The sequence below is a fragment of the Pan paniscus genome, chromosome 19, assembly GCF_029289425.2.
Source record: "Pan paniscus chromosome 19, NHGRI_mPanPan1-v2.0_pri, whole genome shotgun sequence".
NCBI classification, from domain to species: domain Eukaryota; kingdom Metazoa; phylum Chordata; class Mammalia; order Primates; family Hominidae; genus Pan; species Pan paniscus.
The window spans coordinates 13159117-13173092 of NC_073268.2; the positions used below are offsets into that span (position 1 = coordinate 13159117).

Genomic DNA, 13976 nt, shown 5'->3' on the forward strand with positions numbered 1-13976 from the left:
GGATTGTGTTGAATCTATAGATCAGTTTGGGGGGTATTGTCATTTTAATAATATCAAGTCTTCCAATCTATGAACATGGGACATCTTTTCATTTGTTTAGGTCTTACATAATTTCTTTCAACCATTTTTCGTAGTTCTCTGTATACAAGTTTTCTTTTGTTAAATTTATTGTTTTCCTAATTTAATTTTTGGATTGTTCATTGCTAGTGTATAGCAGTACAACTAATTTTTGTATATTGATCTTGTCTCCTGAAACCTTGCTGAAATCATTATTATTATTATTTTTCTTTTTCAACAGGGTCTCCCTTTGTCACCCAGGTTGGAGTGCAGTGGCACAATCTCAGCTCACTGCTACCTCTGCCTACCAGGCTGAAGCGATTCTCCCACCTCAGCCTCCTGAGTAGCTGGGACTGTGGGCGTGTGCCACCACGCCCGGCTAATATTTTGTAGTTTTGGTAGAGACAGGGTTTTGCCATGTTGCCCAGGCTGGTCTTGAACTCCGGAACTCAAGCGATCCACCCACCTCAGCCTCCCAAAGTGCTGGGATTACAGGGCATGAGCCACCACACCTGGCCCTAATTTTAATATTTGTAGATTCCTTAGGATTTTCTACATACAATGTCATGTCACCTGCAAATAATTGTTTAATTACTTTCTTTTCAATCTGGAAGCTGTTAATTTCATTTTCTTGCTTAATTGCTCTGGATGGAACCTTGAGTACAGTGTTGAATAGAAATGGCAAGAACAGACAACTTTGTCTTATTCCTAATCTTAGGGGGAAAGCACTCAGTCATCCACCATTAAGTATAATGTTAGCTGTGGGTTTTTTACTGGTAACAACTTTATCAGGTTGATAAAGTTCCCTTTTATTTCTAGTTTGCTGAGTGTTTTCAATGTGAAAAGGTGTTGAGGGTTTGTCAAATGCTTTTTTTGTGTCTTTGAGATAATCACTGGTTTGTGTTCTTTATTCTATTAACATCTTGCATGACATTGATCAATTATCCTAGGTTAAACCCAATTTGCATTCTTGGGATAAATCCCATTTGGTCATGGTCTACAATCCTTTTTATATGTTGCCAGTATTTTGTTATGTAATTTTGCATATATATTCATAAAGGATGTTGGCCTGCAGATTTTTTTTTTCTCTTGTGATGCTTTTGGTTATCTTAGTCTAATTTTGGTATCAGGGTAATATTGGTCTCATAGAACAAATTGGCACGTGTTCTCTTTTCTGCTATTTTTGGAAGAGTTTGAAAATATAAGTGTTAATTCTTCTTTAAATATTTGGTAGAATTCACTAGTAAAGCCATCTGGGCCTGGGCTTTGTTTCATAGAAAGTTTTTAACTTACTAATTCAATATCTGTATTTGTTATAAGTCTACTAAGATTTTATATTTCTTATTAAGTCAGTTTAGGTATTCGTGTCTTTCTGGAAGTTGGCCCATTTCATCTGGGTTATCTAATTTGTTGGCTTACAATATTTCATAATATTCACTTATAATCCTTTTATTTCTGTAAGTTCAATTGTGATACCCCATTTTTATTTCGGATTTTAGTAATCTGAATCTTCTTACATTTTAGTTAGTCTAGCTAAAAGGTGTCAAATTTTGTTGGTATTTTTAAAGAACTAACTTTTAGTTTCATTGGTTTTCTGTATTGTTTTCTATTCTCTGTTTCATTTATCTCTACTCTAGTCTTTATTATTTCTTTCCCCCTGCTTGCTTTTGGTTTTGTTTGCTTTTTTTTTTTTTTTTTTTTTTGAGACGGAGTCTCGCTCTGTCGCCCAGGCTGGAGTGCAGTGGCGCGATCTCGGCTCACTGCAAGCTCCGCCTCCCGGGTTCACGCCATTCTCCTGCCTCAGCCTCCCGAGTAGCTGGGACTACAGGCGCCTGCTACCACGCCCGGCTAATTTTTTGTATTTTTAGTAGAGACGGGGTTTCACCGTGTTAGCCAGGATGGTCTCGATCTCCTGACCTCGTGATCCGCCCGCCTTGGCCTCCCAAAGTGCTGGGATTACAGGCGTGAGCCACCGCGCCCGGCCTTGTTTGCTTTTTAAAAAAAATTCTTTACTAACATGAAAGACCTAAGGAAAACAAATTCTTAAGGTGTAAGTTTAGGTTACTGATTTGAGATTTCTCTGCTTCTTCTTTTTCTTCTTCTTCAATAGACTTTATTTTTTAGAGTAGTTTTAGGTTCACAGTAAAATTGAGCAAAAAGTACAGCGAGTTCCCATATACTCCCTGTCCCCACATCCCTCATACAATCTTTCCCACTGCTGACATGCTGTACCACACTAGTATATTGTGGTGACATTTGTTACAATTGATAAACTGACATGGACACATCATCACCCAAAGTCCATAGTTTACATTAGGGGTCACTCTTGGTGGTGTACATTCTATGGATTTTGATTGCTGTAAAATAATATGTATGAACGATTATAGTATATAGAATAGTTTCACTGCCCTAAAACTCTTCTGTGCTCTATTAATTCCTCCCTTCCCCGAAGCCCTGGAAACCACTAATCTTTTTACTATCTCCTTGTTTTTGCCTCTTCCAGAATGTCATATAGTTGGAAGCATACAGCATGTAGCCTTTTTAGATTGGCTTCTTTTAGTAACATGCATTTAAAGTTTCTCCATATCTTTGTGTAGCTTGATAGCTTATTTCTTTTTAGCATTGAATAATAGTCCATTGTCTGTTTGTACCACAATTTATGAGTCCATTCACTTTCTGAAGGGCAGCTTGCTTCCAAGTTTTGGCAATGATGAACAAAGCTGCCATAAACATTCATGTGCAGGTTTTTGTGTGGACAGAGGTATTCAACTCATTTTGGTAAATATCAAGGAATGCGATTGCTGGATCCTATGGTAAAAGTATATTTTGTTTTGTAGAAAACTGCTAGACTGTATTCCAAAGGGGCTGTCTCATTTTGCATTCCTACCAACAATGAATGAGAGTTCCTGTTTTTCCACATCCTCGCCAGCATTTGGTGTTGTCAGTGTTTTGGATTTTGGCCATTCTGATAAGTGTGTAGTGGTATCTTTTCTTTTTTTCATTAATTAAAAAAATTTTGAGTAATTTTTTTAGAGATAAGGTCTGTCTCTGTTGCCCAGCTTGAAGTGCAATGGCATAATCACAGCTCACTGCAGTGTTGAACTCCTGGGCTCAAGTGAGCCTCCTGTCTCAGCCTCCTAAGTAGTTATGACAACAGGCACACATCATCATTCTCAACTAATTTTTTATTTTATGTTTTTGTAGAGACAGAGTCTCTCTATGTTGCCCAGGCTGGTCTCAAACTCCTGGCCTAAGGCAATCGTCCTGCCTTGGCCTTCCAAAGATTTGGGATTACAGGCATGGGCCATCATGTCTGGCTCTATCTTTGCTTTTTTTTTTTGTTTTAAATAGATGTATTTATAACTATAAACTTCCCTTTAAGCACTGCATTAGCTGCATCCAATACATTTTGGCATGTTGTGATTTTGTTTTCATCCCTCTCAAAGTGTTTTCTAATTTCCTTTGTGATTTCTTCTTTGACCCTTGGTTATTTAGGAGTGTGTTTTTAAATTTCAGTGTATTTATGAACTCCTCAACTTTCCTTCTATTGTTGATTTCTAATTTCATTTTATCATGGTCAGAGAATATACTTTGTATGATTTCAGTCCTTGCAGATTTGTTGAGATTTGTTTTATGGGGCCATCTTATCTTTGGACAGAGCTTTATTTGATACCTATTTGGCAGGTCCAGTTGGATACCTTGAAAGGATCTTGAAACCAGCAAGCATGAGATCACACTCATGACATTCCACCCCCCAATCACTTTTCTTTTAGTATTCCCCATCTTAATGAAGATGCCACTATCCCATGAGTTGCTTTGGTCAGAAACCTAAAATCATCCTTGATATCTTCCTCTTCCTTTTTTTCCTAAATTCAATCCATTACTGAGCCCAGTTGATTTTACTTTTATAGCTCTCTTACATCTAGCCACTTTGTTCCATATCCATTGCCAATACCATAGTCCAAGCTATGACTGTCTCTTACATTTAAAAGTACTATAATTTTCCTTAGTCCAAACTATTACCATCTTTGCAGGGACTACTGCAATTTTCTTACTAATTGGTTTCCCAGCCTCTACTTTTGCACTCTTCCAATCCATTTTTCATGTTGCAGCCAGTTTCTAGTTTGAAAATGTACTGATCTTGTCAACCTTCTGCTTAAAATTCCACACCATCAGGAAAAGACCCAAATCCAACATGGCCCACAAGCCTGGGATAGTCTACTTCCTGTTGGTATCTGTAGCCTTATCTCAACCCTTTGCTATCTGCCCTCCAGCCACACTGGCCTGCTTTCAGTTTCTTGACTGCCTCCTCCTGCCTTCTCCACAGAGCCTTTGTACATGCTATTCTCTTTTCCTGGAACTTTTTCCTTCCTGCTTCGCTTAGTTAAATCCTCTGTATTCTTCAGACCTCCCTCAAACCTCCCTTCATGAAGGAATTTTTTTTTTTATGAGCAAAAAATCCTATCTGTGTTTGTTTACTAAAGTCACCCCGGCCAGAGAAGACCTCAACGAATATTTGATAAATACAAAGACAAATCCCTCAGCCCAGACTCAGCTTCTGCCTTGGATCTCTTCCCCATCCCTGCTTCAGAACAGAACCCAGGCCAGACTCACCGCAGGGTCTCCAGGAGGCAGCGAGGGCGTCTCAGGGTCTTACAAAGACTCTTCACTGCAGAGTGGCTCAGCAAGTTTCCACTTAGGTCCAGCTCCTTCAGGTTTCTGGTGACCTTGAGGACGGAGAAGAGAATCTGCCAATAGGCATCTGTGACTGGGACCCACCTGAACCTGACGGGGAGAGAGAAGGACAGGAGAGATGTGATGTGTCTGGCAGGGGTTTGAGGTGCCCAGCCCTGCACAACACAGTTGGGCTTTGTCCCCCTGAGCACCAGGCCACAGTGGGTAGTGCCATCTCCAGTACTGACCAGCCCTCCCTGCCTGTCTGCCCCTGTCACCCAGGGCTAGGTCCCTCTCCTCCATGTGGCTCCTCATTCTACAGCCCTTACCATAGCACACTGAAGTGTTCATCTCGTGCGTCTGTTTCTGCCTCAGTCCGGGAGTTCCTTGAGGGCAGGGACAGACATTTGTCTTTTTTTTTTTTTTTTAAATCTGCACTGCTCAGCATAGGGCCTGGCCTCTGTGCTGAGCACTGCAGATAAGAAAAAAATTTTTTTAAAAAAATTGACAATTTTAATTAAAAAAAAATTTGACAGCCTTCCTCCCTTTGATGCAAACACACCTGTGTTCCTTTGGCACAGACATTCTGGAGTCCCAGTGCCCAGGAAAGAAGACGGGAGGCAGGAGCAGAGCCTGGGAGAGATGGCCTGAGGATGATGTTGTGATGGAAGACTGTATATGATCATATGCACTGCTATCCAGGTTGGCTCACATGGGACCCTATCCCCTTCCCAGGATAACAAGAGGGTCTGCAGGAGAGGGATGGCTGTGGGGAGTGCCCTAGGAGAGAATATTTGCAGCCTGAGGGGAGGAGATGATGGGCTTTGTCTGAGGGTGTTAGAGTAGACTCCGACTCATGGAATTTCCACCCATTTATCTGTGTTCACATACTACTTTAGTGACGCCATCTGCCTCCAAGGCTTCAACTACTCAAATCTCTATTCCAAGTTTCAGACTGAGTTTTCTATTTTCTGGTTGGATATCCCCACCTTGACATCCCAGTAATTCTTGGATCTAATTTGTCCCAACAAGTCCCCAACCTGAATTCATCTTTTCCCCCTAAGTCTGCAGAGCCACGTGGGGGCAAGAAGCAGAGGCAAGGAGCTGCCTGCATGTGGGCTCTGCTTCTCTATCCCTCACTCCGTCTCCTCCGCTGCAAAAAGAGGACAGCAATAGCACCTGCTGCAGAGGGGCATGTGAGAATTAAAAGCTACTACAGAGTATCCCAAAAGTCCTAGAGCAGTTTTAAGTTTTAATAACTGTGAAAGTACAAGTACTACAAACATATAAAAAAAGCCAGCTGAGTGCAGTGGCTCTAGCCTGTAATCCCAGTACTTGAGGAGGTAGAGGCAGGAGGATCGATTGAGCCCAGGAGTTTAAGACCAGCCTGGGCAACATAGTAAGATCCTGTTTCTACAAAAAATAAAAAAAATTAGGCAATGTGGTGGTGTGCACCTGTAGTCCCAGCTACTCAGGAGGCTGAGGCAGGAGAATGGCTTGAACCTGGGAGGCCAAGGTTGCAGTGAGGTATGGTCATGCCACTGCACTATTCCTGGGAGACACAGTGAGATCCCATCACACACACACACATACACACACACACACACACACACACGAAAAAAAGCCATAAATGAAAGCTTACTTGAATTTCTTTTACATTTACTTAGTTTTGTGAAACTTGAAAAATACATTTTAAATTTTTTATTTCTGTTGGCATTTGCCATCCTTAATCAAGGTGACTGAAAAAAAATTAAAAATTTATACTTGAAAATGCACAATGCTTAATCACATGCCAAACACCTGGAAGCTCCCATCCTGTCATCTTCATTTCTTTAATATCTCTGGTTGGTTCTCCTCTTCCTTCACACAGCCCTTGGCCAACCTCCACCCTTTCTTCCTGAACTTTCTTGTTTTTTTTATAGTAGCCTCCTTATTCTTCTCTCTGCCTTGCCTAGCTGATTCAGTTCCTTGAAAATTTCTCCTCCCACTTGTGGCTGAAGCCTCTGACTTTCCCATGGCATTCTCTTAAGGCTCCACTTGCTCCCGCCCATCCCAAACTCTCTTCTCTGGCCTGGTGTTCTTGGTTCCCTATGCCTATCCCAGCCCCCATCCCCCGGCCAGCCACCATCTGGTCTCTGCCTCTAGCTGCTTGGAACTCTTTGAAGATTTCCCACCTGTCCACTGCTACTTGCAGTACCTGTATCCAGGTCCTTTAAAGCCTACCTCACATTTATAGCTATGAACAACTAGAAGCAGCTTAAAATGGCCAAGAACAGGAGAATGGTCAAATCAGCCATGGCACTTTCCCTATGGAATAGCATGTGGTCATTCAAAATGGTGTTGTATCAGACTACTTAAAAATATATAAAGGGCTGGCATGGTGGCTCACGCCTGTGATCCCCGCACTTTGGGAGGCCGAGGCAGAAGGATCATTTGAGGTCAGGAGTTCAAGACCAACCTGGCCAACATGGTGAAACCCCGTTTCTACTAAAAAGACAAAAAATTAGCTGGGTGTGGTGGTGCGTGCCTGTAATCCCAGCTACTCTGGAGGCTGAGGCATGAGAATTGCTTGAACCTGGGAGGCAGAGGTTGCAGTGAGCAGAGATCGTGCCACCGCATGCCAGCCTGGTGACAGAGCAAGACTCTGTCTCTGTCTCTCTGTCTCTACACACACACACATACACACACACACATATGAAGGGCTGGGCATGGTGGCTCACATCTGTGATCCCAGCACTTTGGGAGGTCAAGGTGAGCAGCTTGCTTGAGCCCAGGAGTTTGAGACCAGCTTGGTCAACACAGTGAAATCTCATCTCTATACAAAAAATATACAAAAATTATCGCTGCATGTTGGCATGCTCCTATAGTCTCAGCTCCTAGGGGGGCTGAGGTAAGAGGATCCCTTAAACTCGGGTGGTCCAGGCTGTAGTGAGCTGTGATTGCACCACTGCACTCCAGCCTAGGGGACAGAGCGAGACTCTGTCTCAGACAACAACAAACCAAAAAAAAAAAAAAAAAAATACCCCACACCCACTCACAAGAAGATAGCCTTGATATGTAAAGAAAATAAAACTGACTATAAAATAAAATGTACAATATGGTTCGATTTCGCCATAGACATGTGCACAGAAAAAAGACTGGGGTTCTTACAATTGACCATTAATTTTTTTTTTTTTTTTGAGACTGAGTTTTGCTCTTTTTCCCAGGCTGGAGTGAAGTGGCACAATCTCAGCTCACTGCAACCTCTGCCCCTGACCTGTCAAGTGATTCTCCTGCCTCAGCCTCCTGAGTAGCTGGGATTACAGGCGCCTGACACCATTCTCAGCTAATTTATGTATTTTTAGTACAGATGGGGTTTCACCATGTTGACCAGGCTGGTCTCGAACTCCTGACCTCAGGTGATCCACCTGCCTCGGCCTCCCAAAGTGCTGGGATTACAGGTGTGAGCCACCACACCCAGCCAATTTTTAATGATGGTTATTACAGAATGATGGAATTCTTATTGATACTACTTTTCATCTTTTTGCTTATCTACGTTATCTTTTTTTTGTTTGTTTTTTGAGACGGAGTCTGGCTCTGTTGCCCAGGTTGGAGTTCAGTATCATGATCTCAGCTCATTGCAAACTCCGTCTCCCAGATTCAAGTGATTCTCATGCCTCAGTCTCCCTAATAGCTGGGATTACAGGCGTGTGCCACCATGCCCAGATAATTTTTGTATTTTTTGGTAGAGATGGGGTTTTGCCATGTTGGCCAGGCTGGTCTCGAACTCCTGGCCTCAAGTGATCCTCCTGCTTCAGCCTCCCAAAGTACTGGAATTACAGGTGTGAGCTACTTCACCCAGCCTACATATCTTTTTTTTTTTCCTATAATGAACATGAATTTTATTGTGAGAAAAAGTTTTAAAAATATAAATATGAAGGCCCACATCAAACATTTCTTCCTCTGAGAATCTTTATTACCCACTCGTGTGATCACTCCCTTCCTTGGGCCACCACAGTACCTTGTCCATACCTCTACTGTTGTAGACATCACACTCTGTTGTCATTAAATGAATGTTTGTCTTCTCCCCTATTTTTTGAGCTCCTTAAGGCACGTATTGTGCTTTTTAATCTGTGATCTGTAGGGCCTGGCATAGAATCAGTGCTTAATAAATACTTATGGAATGAATCATCTAAAGCAGGACATAGACACATACCAATAGCATGTGATGGATACCACGACAGAGGTCGGGGAACCGGGATGGGGAAGTTCTCAGTACTGCCGGGCTGGAGAATGGTTAGAGGAAGCTATTCTTGCACAGCCAGAGAGTGGGTTTCAGGTTGAGTGCGTGGGGCAATGGTGGCACCATGGTCACAAATAATTATGAAGTCAGTTTTGCAGGGAAAAATAGGTAACTGTTTTTGAGAGCTGATGGGGAAGATCTCAGGGCCAATGTCGTTGTCATTGAAAGGGTTCCTGAAGCAGCTGGAGGAGCAATTTCTCTGAGAGAATGAATGCCCAGAGAGAGGAGCAGGGGTAGGGGGGCTGCCTGATCCTTGGGGAGTGTGGGGGTAGCTAAGGTCAGCAGGAAGGTGGGAGCACGTCCAGGAGAGAAGATGGACGTTCATTCTAAGGGTAGGAGGAGAGGTGGCAGACACGGCAGGGCCCAGTGGCCTCTCCAGAAGCAAGCAGGGCCTGCCCCACAGCCGGGCACTGCAGAGGAGCTTAGGTAGACAGAGCATGGTGGTCAGATTGGGCAGTTAGAAGTCACTGGAGACCCTGATCCTTTAGCCACCCCCGCCCCTGGCCAGGCTCAGTGAGCATGCCTCCGGTGCTCAGGTCACTCGGGCTTATGGACTGACAGAGGAGCTGCAGACATGGGTGGTTTGGGTATACTCACAGGACTACCATGGTGGGGCTCCATGTTGATCTGTGCTGCCTGCCCTCAATCAGTTGAAGCTTCTTCACGTGGTGGCTGAATTTAATGCAGAAAGTGCACACTAAGAGCTCCATGTCTGTTTCTACACACATGCCCATTTCTTCGAAATGGGCCATCACTTGTGTCAGGAACGTTTTGTTCCGAGTCTCGTACAAGCAGTGGAGGGACTCCAGAGAGTGTGGCTGCAGCAGCAGCTGCAGGGACGGGACCCACTGCATCAGGTTCCTCCCCTGAGACAGCCGGCAGTGAAAGATGTTCTCCATCTCTCTCTCCCCCTCATCACTTAACAGGCCCAATAGGAAACGTGTGGTTGATGCCCCAAACAGGCCATGTATTCCATATGCTTCTAGCATCTTTTCCAAATCTATGATGCAATTAGAATGTTTACCTCTCCCCTTCTTATCCTCCAAGACATAGGACATTGCTGCAAAGAACTCCTGGAAACAGAGGTGAATGAAGCTGTAGCTCAGAGGGATGGGGTGCTCTTGAAGAATACCCATCTTCAAGAGGGTGGAGATGATGGCCCCATCTAACCCATGCTTCCTGAGGTCATCTGGACTGAAAAGGGTCTTTTTTTGCCAGATGCCCTCAGCAGCCAGAGAGCAGAGGTCTCTGAGCTGGGGTCCCAATGGCTGAGCTTGGAGAGCCTGGGCAAGGTAACGTAGACAGAGGGTTGTGGTGGTCTTGGAAGTCAGTGTGAGTTTTTCCTTCTGCTTCATCTGCTGCATCAGGCAAGTGCAGGCCAGCCAGGACACCCAGGGCACAAGACACAGGGCCCAGAGCTCTTTGTTTGATTTGACCAACCTAAAGGCTCTAATTGCTTGCCTTTCATCTGTGAAATATTTGTAGAAATATTCCTTCCTGCTGGACTCAGAGAACCCCAGGACCTCTACCCAACGTGCCTGCTCCAAAGAAGGAATGAGGTTCTGCAGAGCTGTGGTCCGAGCCGTGATCAGGAAGGATGCCTCGGGAAGTATGGTTTTCCCCAGCAAACTGCCCAGCAGTGCATCCGCCGGCTGTGGCTGGCTCCAGTGCAGACAGAGCTCAGAACTCGGCTCCTGCAAGACCCATCCTGGCTCATCTACACCATCGAGGATGAAGAGCAGCCGCTCTGGCCTAGACAGGATCTGTCTAATGGGAGCCGGAGTGGCTGTCCCATCTTTTCCGATGAGCTCAGCGAGACTCACCACCTTGGACTGGGCCAGCTCTCTGCAGCTGAAGTAGAAGACATGCTGGAAGCGGTCCCCATACAGCTGGCCTCTCCCCCAGGCTTCCTTCACCTGCCTGGCCAGTGTTGACTTCCCAATTCCAGCAGCCCCCTGCAGTATGACTACGCGAGGTTCTTGGGTATCCAGGCCTGGGCCAAATAAGTCTCTGATCTCAATTAAATGTCCTCGATTCTCCTCCACATAATCAGGCCAGCTTCTCTTGACCAGGGGATCTTGGCTTCTGGGGTGAGGTCTTTGTAGAAGTAGCAGCTGTGTGAATTTTTGGTTCAAATCCTCATTTTTCCAGGGCCATGTGGAACAGAGGCTCTCTCTCACAGAAGGCTCCCATGGGTGGTGGTGGGGCTGTAGGCTGGCGTGCGCCTGTGGGGGCGTTCCTACCACCGCTGCCCATGGGGGCCTGCCTTTCTCTGATTTCTCTCTCTCTCTTTCTCTGATTTCTAAGTAAGGGAGGGAAAGAAGGAACGTAAAGGTAGAGAATAGAAGAATTAATTAATTAATTAAACAACTGTTTTAGGCACCTACTCCAAGCCACACACTGCGCTGGCTGCAGACACTGGTATGTTCTTGCCATGCGGCGGAAGGACATGTGCTTTGGGGTAGAAGATCCCAGTTCAAGTCTTGACTCAACTAAGTCACACTCCCTGAATGACTTTCCTTCACTGAATATTTATCAAGGGCTTACTCTGTGCCAGGTGCTGCTATAGGGGTTGGGGATAAAGAGTGAACAAAACAGACACAACTCTCAGTCCTCACTAAGCTCATGATGCTGGCCATTAGCCCCTATGAGCCTCAGTTTTCTCATCTGTAAGCTGGGGGTTGTAGGTCATGGAGGACTGGAGGAGACACTGGAGTGTGTAGCAGATGCTGACAGCATCCCAAGCACCTGCTATTGCAGTACCTGCCAATGGTGTCCCTCGGCAACAGCTGTGGTCATCTGTCTGAGGGCTCTTTCTCTGCCTGTAAGCCGGGTGGGCCAGAAATACTGGAGGATAGTTCTCCAGTCCAGGAGGTGCCCTTAGTGGATGACAGATGGGGTCCCTTGCCCCCAGGACAGATAACACTCAGGCATGTTCTCACAGTCTCCCAGACAACCGCAGCAGCATGGAGCCTCAGTTGCTCACAAGGTAACCTGTTCCATAATCTACCTTTCCTGGGTTTCCCCGCCTCACCATTCTCTCTTGTTGATGAGTCCAAGAAATCACCTCCCCAGTAAGCCACCTGCAACCAAATCCGGTCTCAGGCTTCCGGGCGAGCCCGACCTGAGACTGATGGAAGATACCTCATGACCTGTGAGAAGCTGAGGTCATATACACCATTGTTTCCCAGGGAGGGACCTCAGGCTCCTATCTTAGTCAGATTCCAAATAGAACAACAGTTACAACCCCTTCTGTTCTTTTCTTCACAATATGTTCAGTGCCTCTCCCTTCTCTCCTTAGGTGAATTTCATTTTATTTTATTTATTTTTTTGAGGCAGAGTTTCTCTCTTGTCACCCAGGCTGGAGTGCAGTGGCATAATCTCGGCTCACCGCAACCTCCGCCTCCCAGGGTCAAGCGATTCTCCTGCCTCAGCCCCCCGAGTAGCTGGGATTATAAGTACCCGCCATCACACCAGCTAATTTTTGTATTTTTGTAGAGATGGGGTTTCACCATGTTGGCCATGCTGGTCTCAAACTCCTGACCTCACGTGATCTGCCCGCCTCGGCCTCCCAAAGTGCTGGGATTACAGGCATGGGCCACCGCACCCAGCCTACTATCTTGTCTTTTACTCAAACAAGTTTTCCTACCTTTGCTCTTGATAGATCAAAAAGCATGCCATGTGGTTTTTATACTTGCCATGAAACTGTTCTTTGGGATATTATTTTGTTCAGGTTCCCCACTTGGACAGCAGAGGGGGTGACTCTGCCCATCCCTGCCACTGGTAGCCAGGCGGGCAATGTCTGCTAGCGGTCTGCTTCTGTCTGAACTCAGCCAGCAGAGGCAAACTCCCGGTTCCCCGAGAAACACTCTGAAGGCAGGGCAGGTGACTCCACCCACCACCGCCTCTCCTAGCCATGCAGGCCATGTCTGCTAGAGCTTCCAGCGCAGTGGTCCTAATTCTGTCTGAATCCGGCTGAGGGGTGCAGCCTCCTGTTACTGCCCAGGGAAACACCCAGATGGCAGGGTGGGTGACTCCAACCACCTCTGCCTGTGGTAGCCAGATGGGCCACACCTGCTAGAGCTTCCAGCCCAGCAGTCCCGCTACTCTGTGGGTGGGTGCCATCCCCTGTTCCTCTGGGAAGCACCCAGACAGCTGATTATGTGACCCCACCCACTTCTGCAGATCCTAGCTGAGCAGGACTTGCTGGTTTGGACAATGCCCAAGCAGGGAAGAGCCCTCATTCTCTTATCACTGACAGAGGTGAGATGTCCGAGTGTAGGCTGGTGGAGGAGTGAGGTGGAGCAGGTATGCCTCTCTCTGCAGGGCGGACCCAGCAAGGATACGGCCTGTCTGCCAACCACAGCCCCTGCCTGAAGGAACCCCGTTTACCAGAACACCCAACAAAAGAAATGCAGGTGTGGAGCCAGTAATCAGAAGGGTCTTGTCTAAGGCCCAGGAGTGGACTAAGTGAGAAGGTCACCCCCCTGTCCCCAACACACACGGAACACTACTGCCAACTGTACCGAAACATGAAGAACCACGCAGCAGAGTAAGAGTGTATCTCCTGGTGATCACTCTTAAGCACTGCCTACTGGATGGCGGCCCCAAAATACAACACCAAAATGTTTTGCAGTATTCAGTGCCATGAAAACTAAGGCAAAGGCTCCCACCAGCGCCCTGCCCCAGCCAACACACATGCACCCTGCCATGCCACTGTGGCTGGTGCCATGTGTGAGTGAGCACAGATCCTGCTGGCACTGCCACAAGGAAGCACTTTGGCCTGCACCCCCACCGGACTGTTGAGGCCAGCGGACTGGGAACACCTTGGCCCCTCTAATGCAGCAGGTTCTGAACCCCAGGGGGCCAGAGGAAAAGGCTGGGGACCCAGTACCAGCCTTCTAGAGTTAGAGCAGGCAGCTCAGGAGTGCTGAGCTGAGCCTTGGCCACCTGAAATCTTCCA

The 13976-nt window shown here is 46.1% G+C and overlaps 1 protein-coding gene and 1 long non-coding RNA gene across 28 annotated transcripts in view; one reads left to right on the forward strand and one right to left on the reverse strand.

Annotated features, from left to right (window-relative positions):
• LOC117976418 (uncharacterized) overlaps window positions 1-10635 on the forward strand; it is a 41816-nt gene extending 31181 nt beyond the window's left edge. For both annotated transcript variants that reach the window (XR_008621587.2, XR_008621588.2), the window contains 2 exons: window positions 5313-5433; window positions 10499-10635. This is a non-coding gene — a long non-coding RNA (uncharacterized LOC117976418). The remainder of the gene's footprint in view (window positions 1-5312; window positions 5434-10498) is intronic.
• The window catches only part of NLRP1 (NLR family pyrin domain containing 1), a 97929-nt gene that overhangs the window by 62198 nt on the left and 21755 nt on the right, over window positions 1-13976 (reverse strand). For all 26 annotated transcript variants that reach the window (XR_010110609.1, XR_010110608.1, XR_010110610.1 and 23 more), the window contains exons 4-5: window positions 9611-11315; window positions 4672-4842 (exon numbers count right to left, since the gene is read on the reverse strand). Coding sequence is in view for 21 of the 26 variants with exons in the window: in XM_063598918.1 (XP_063454988.1) it covers window positions 4672-4842; window positions 9611-11315 (1876 nt within the window). In the remaining 5 variants the exon portion in view is untranslated. The remainder of the gene's footprint in view (window positions 1-4671; window positions 4843-9610; window positions 11316-13976) is intronic.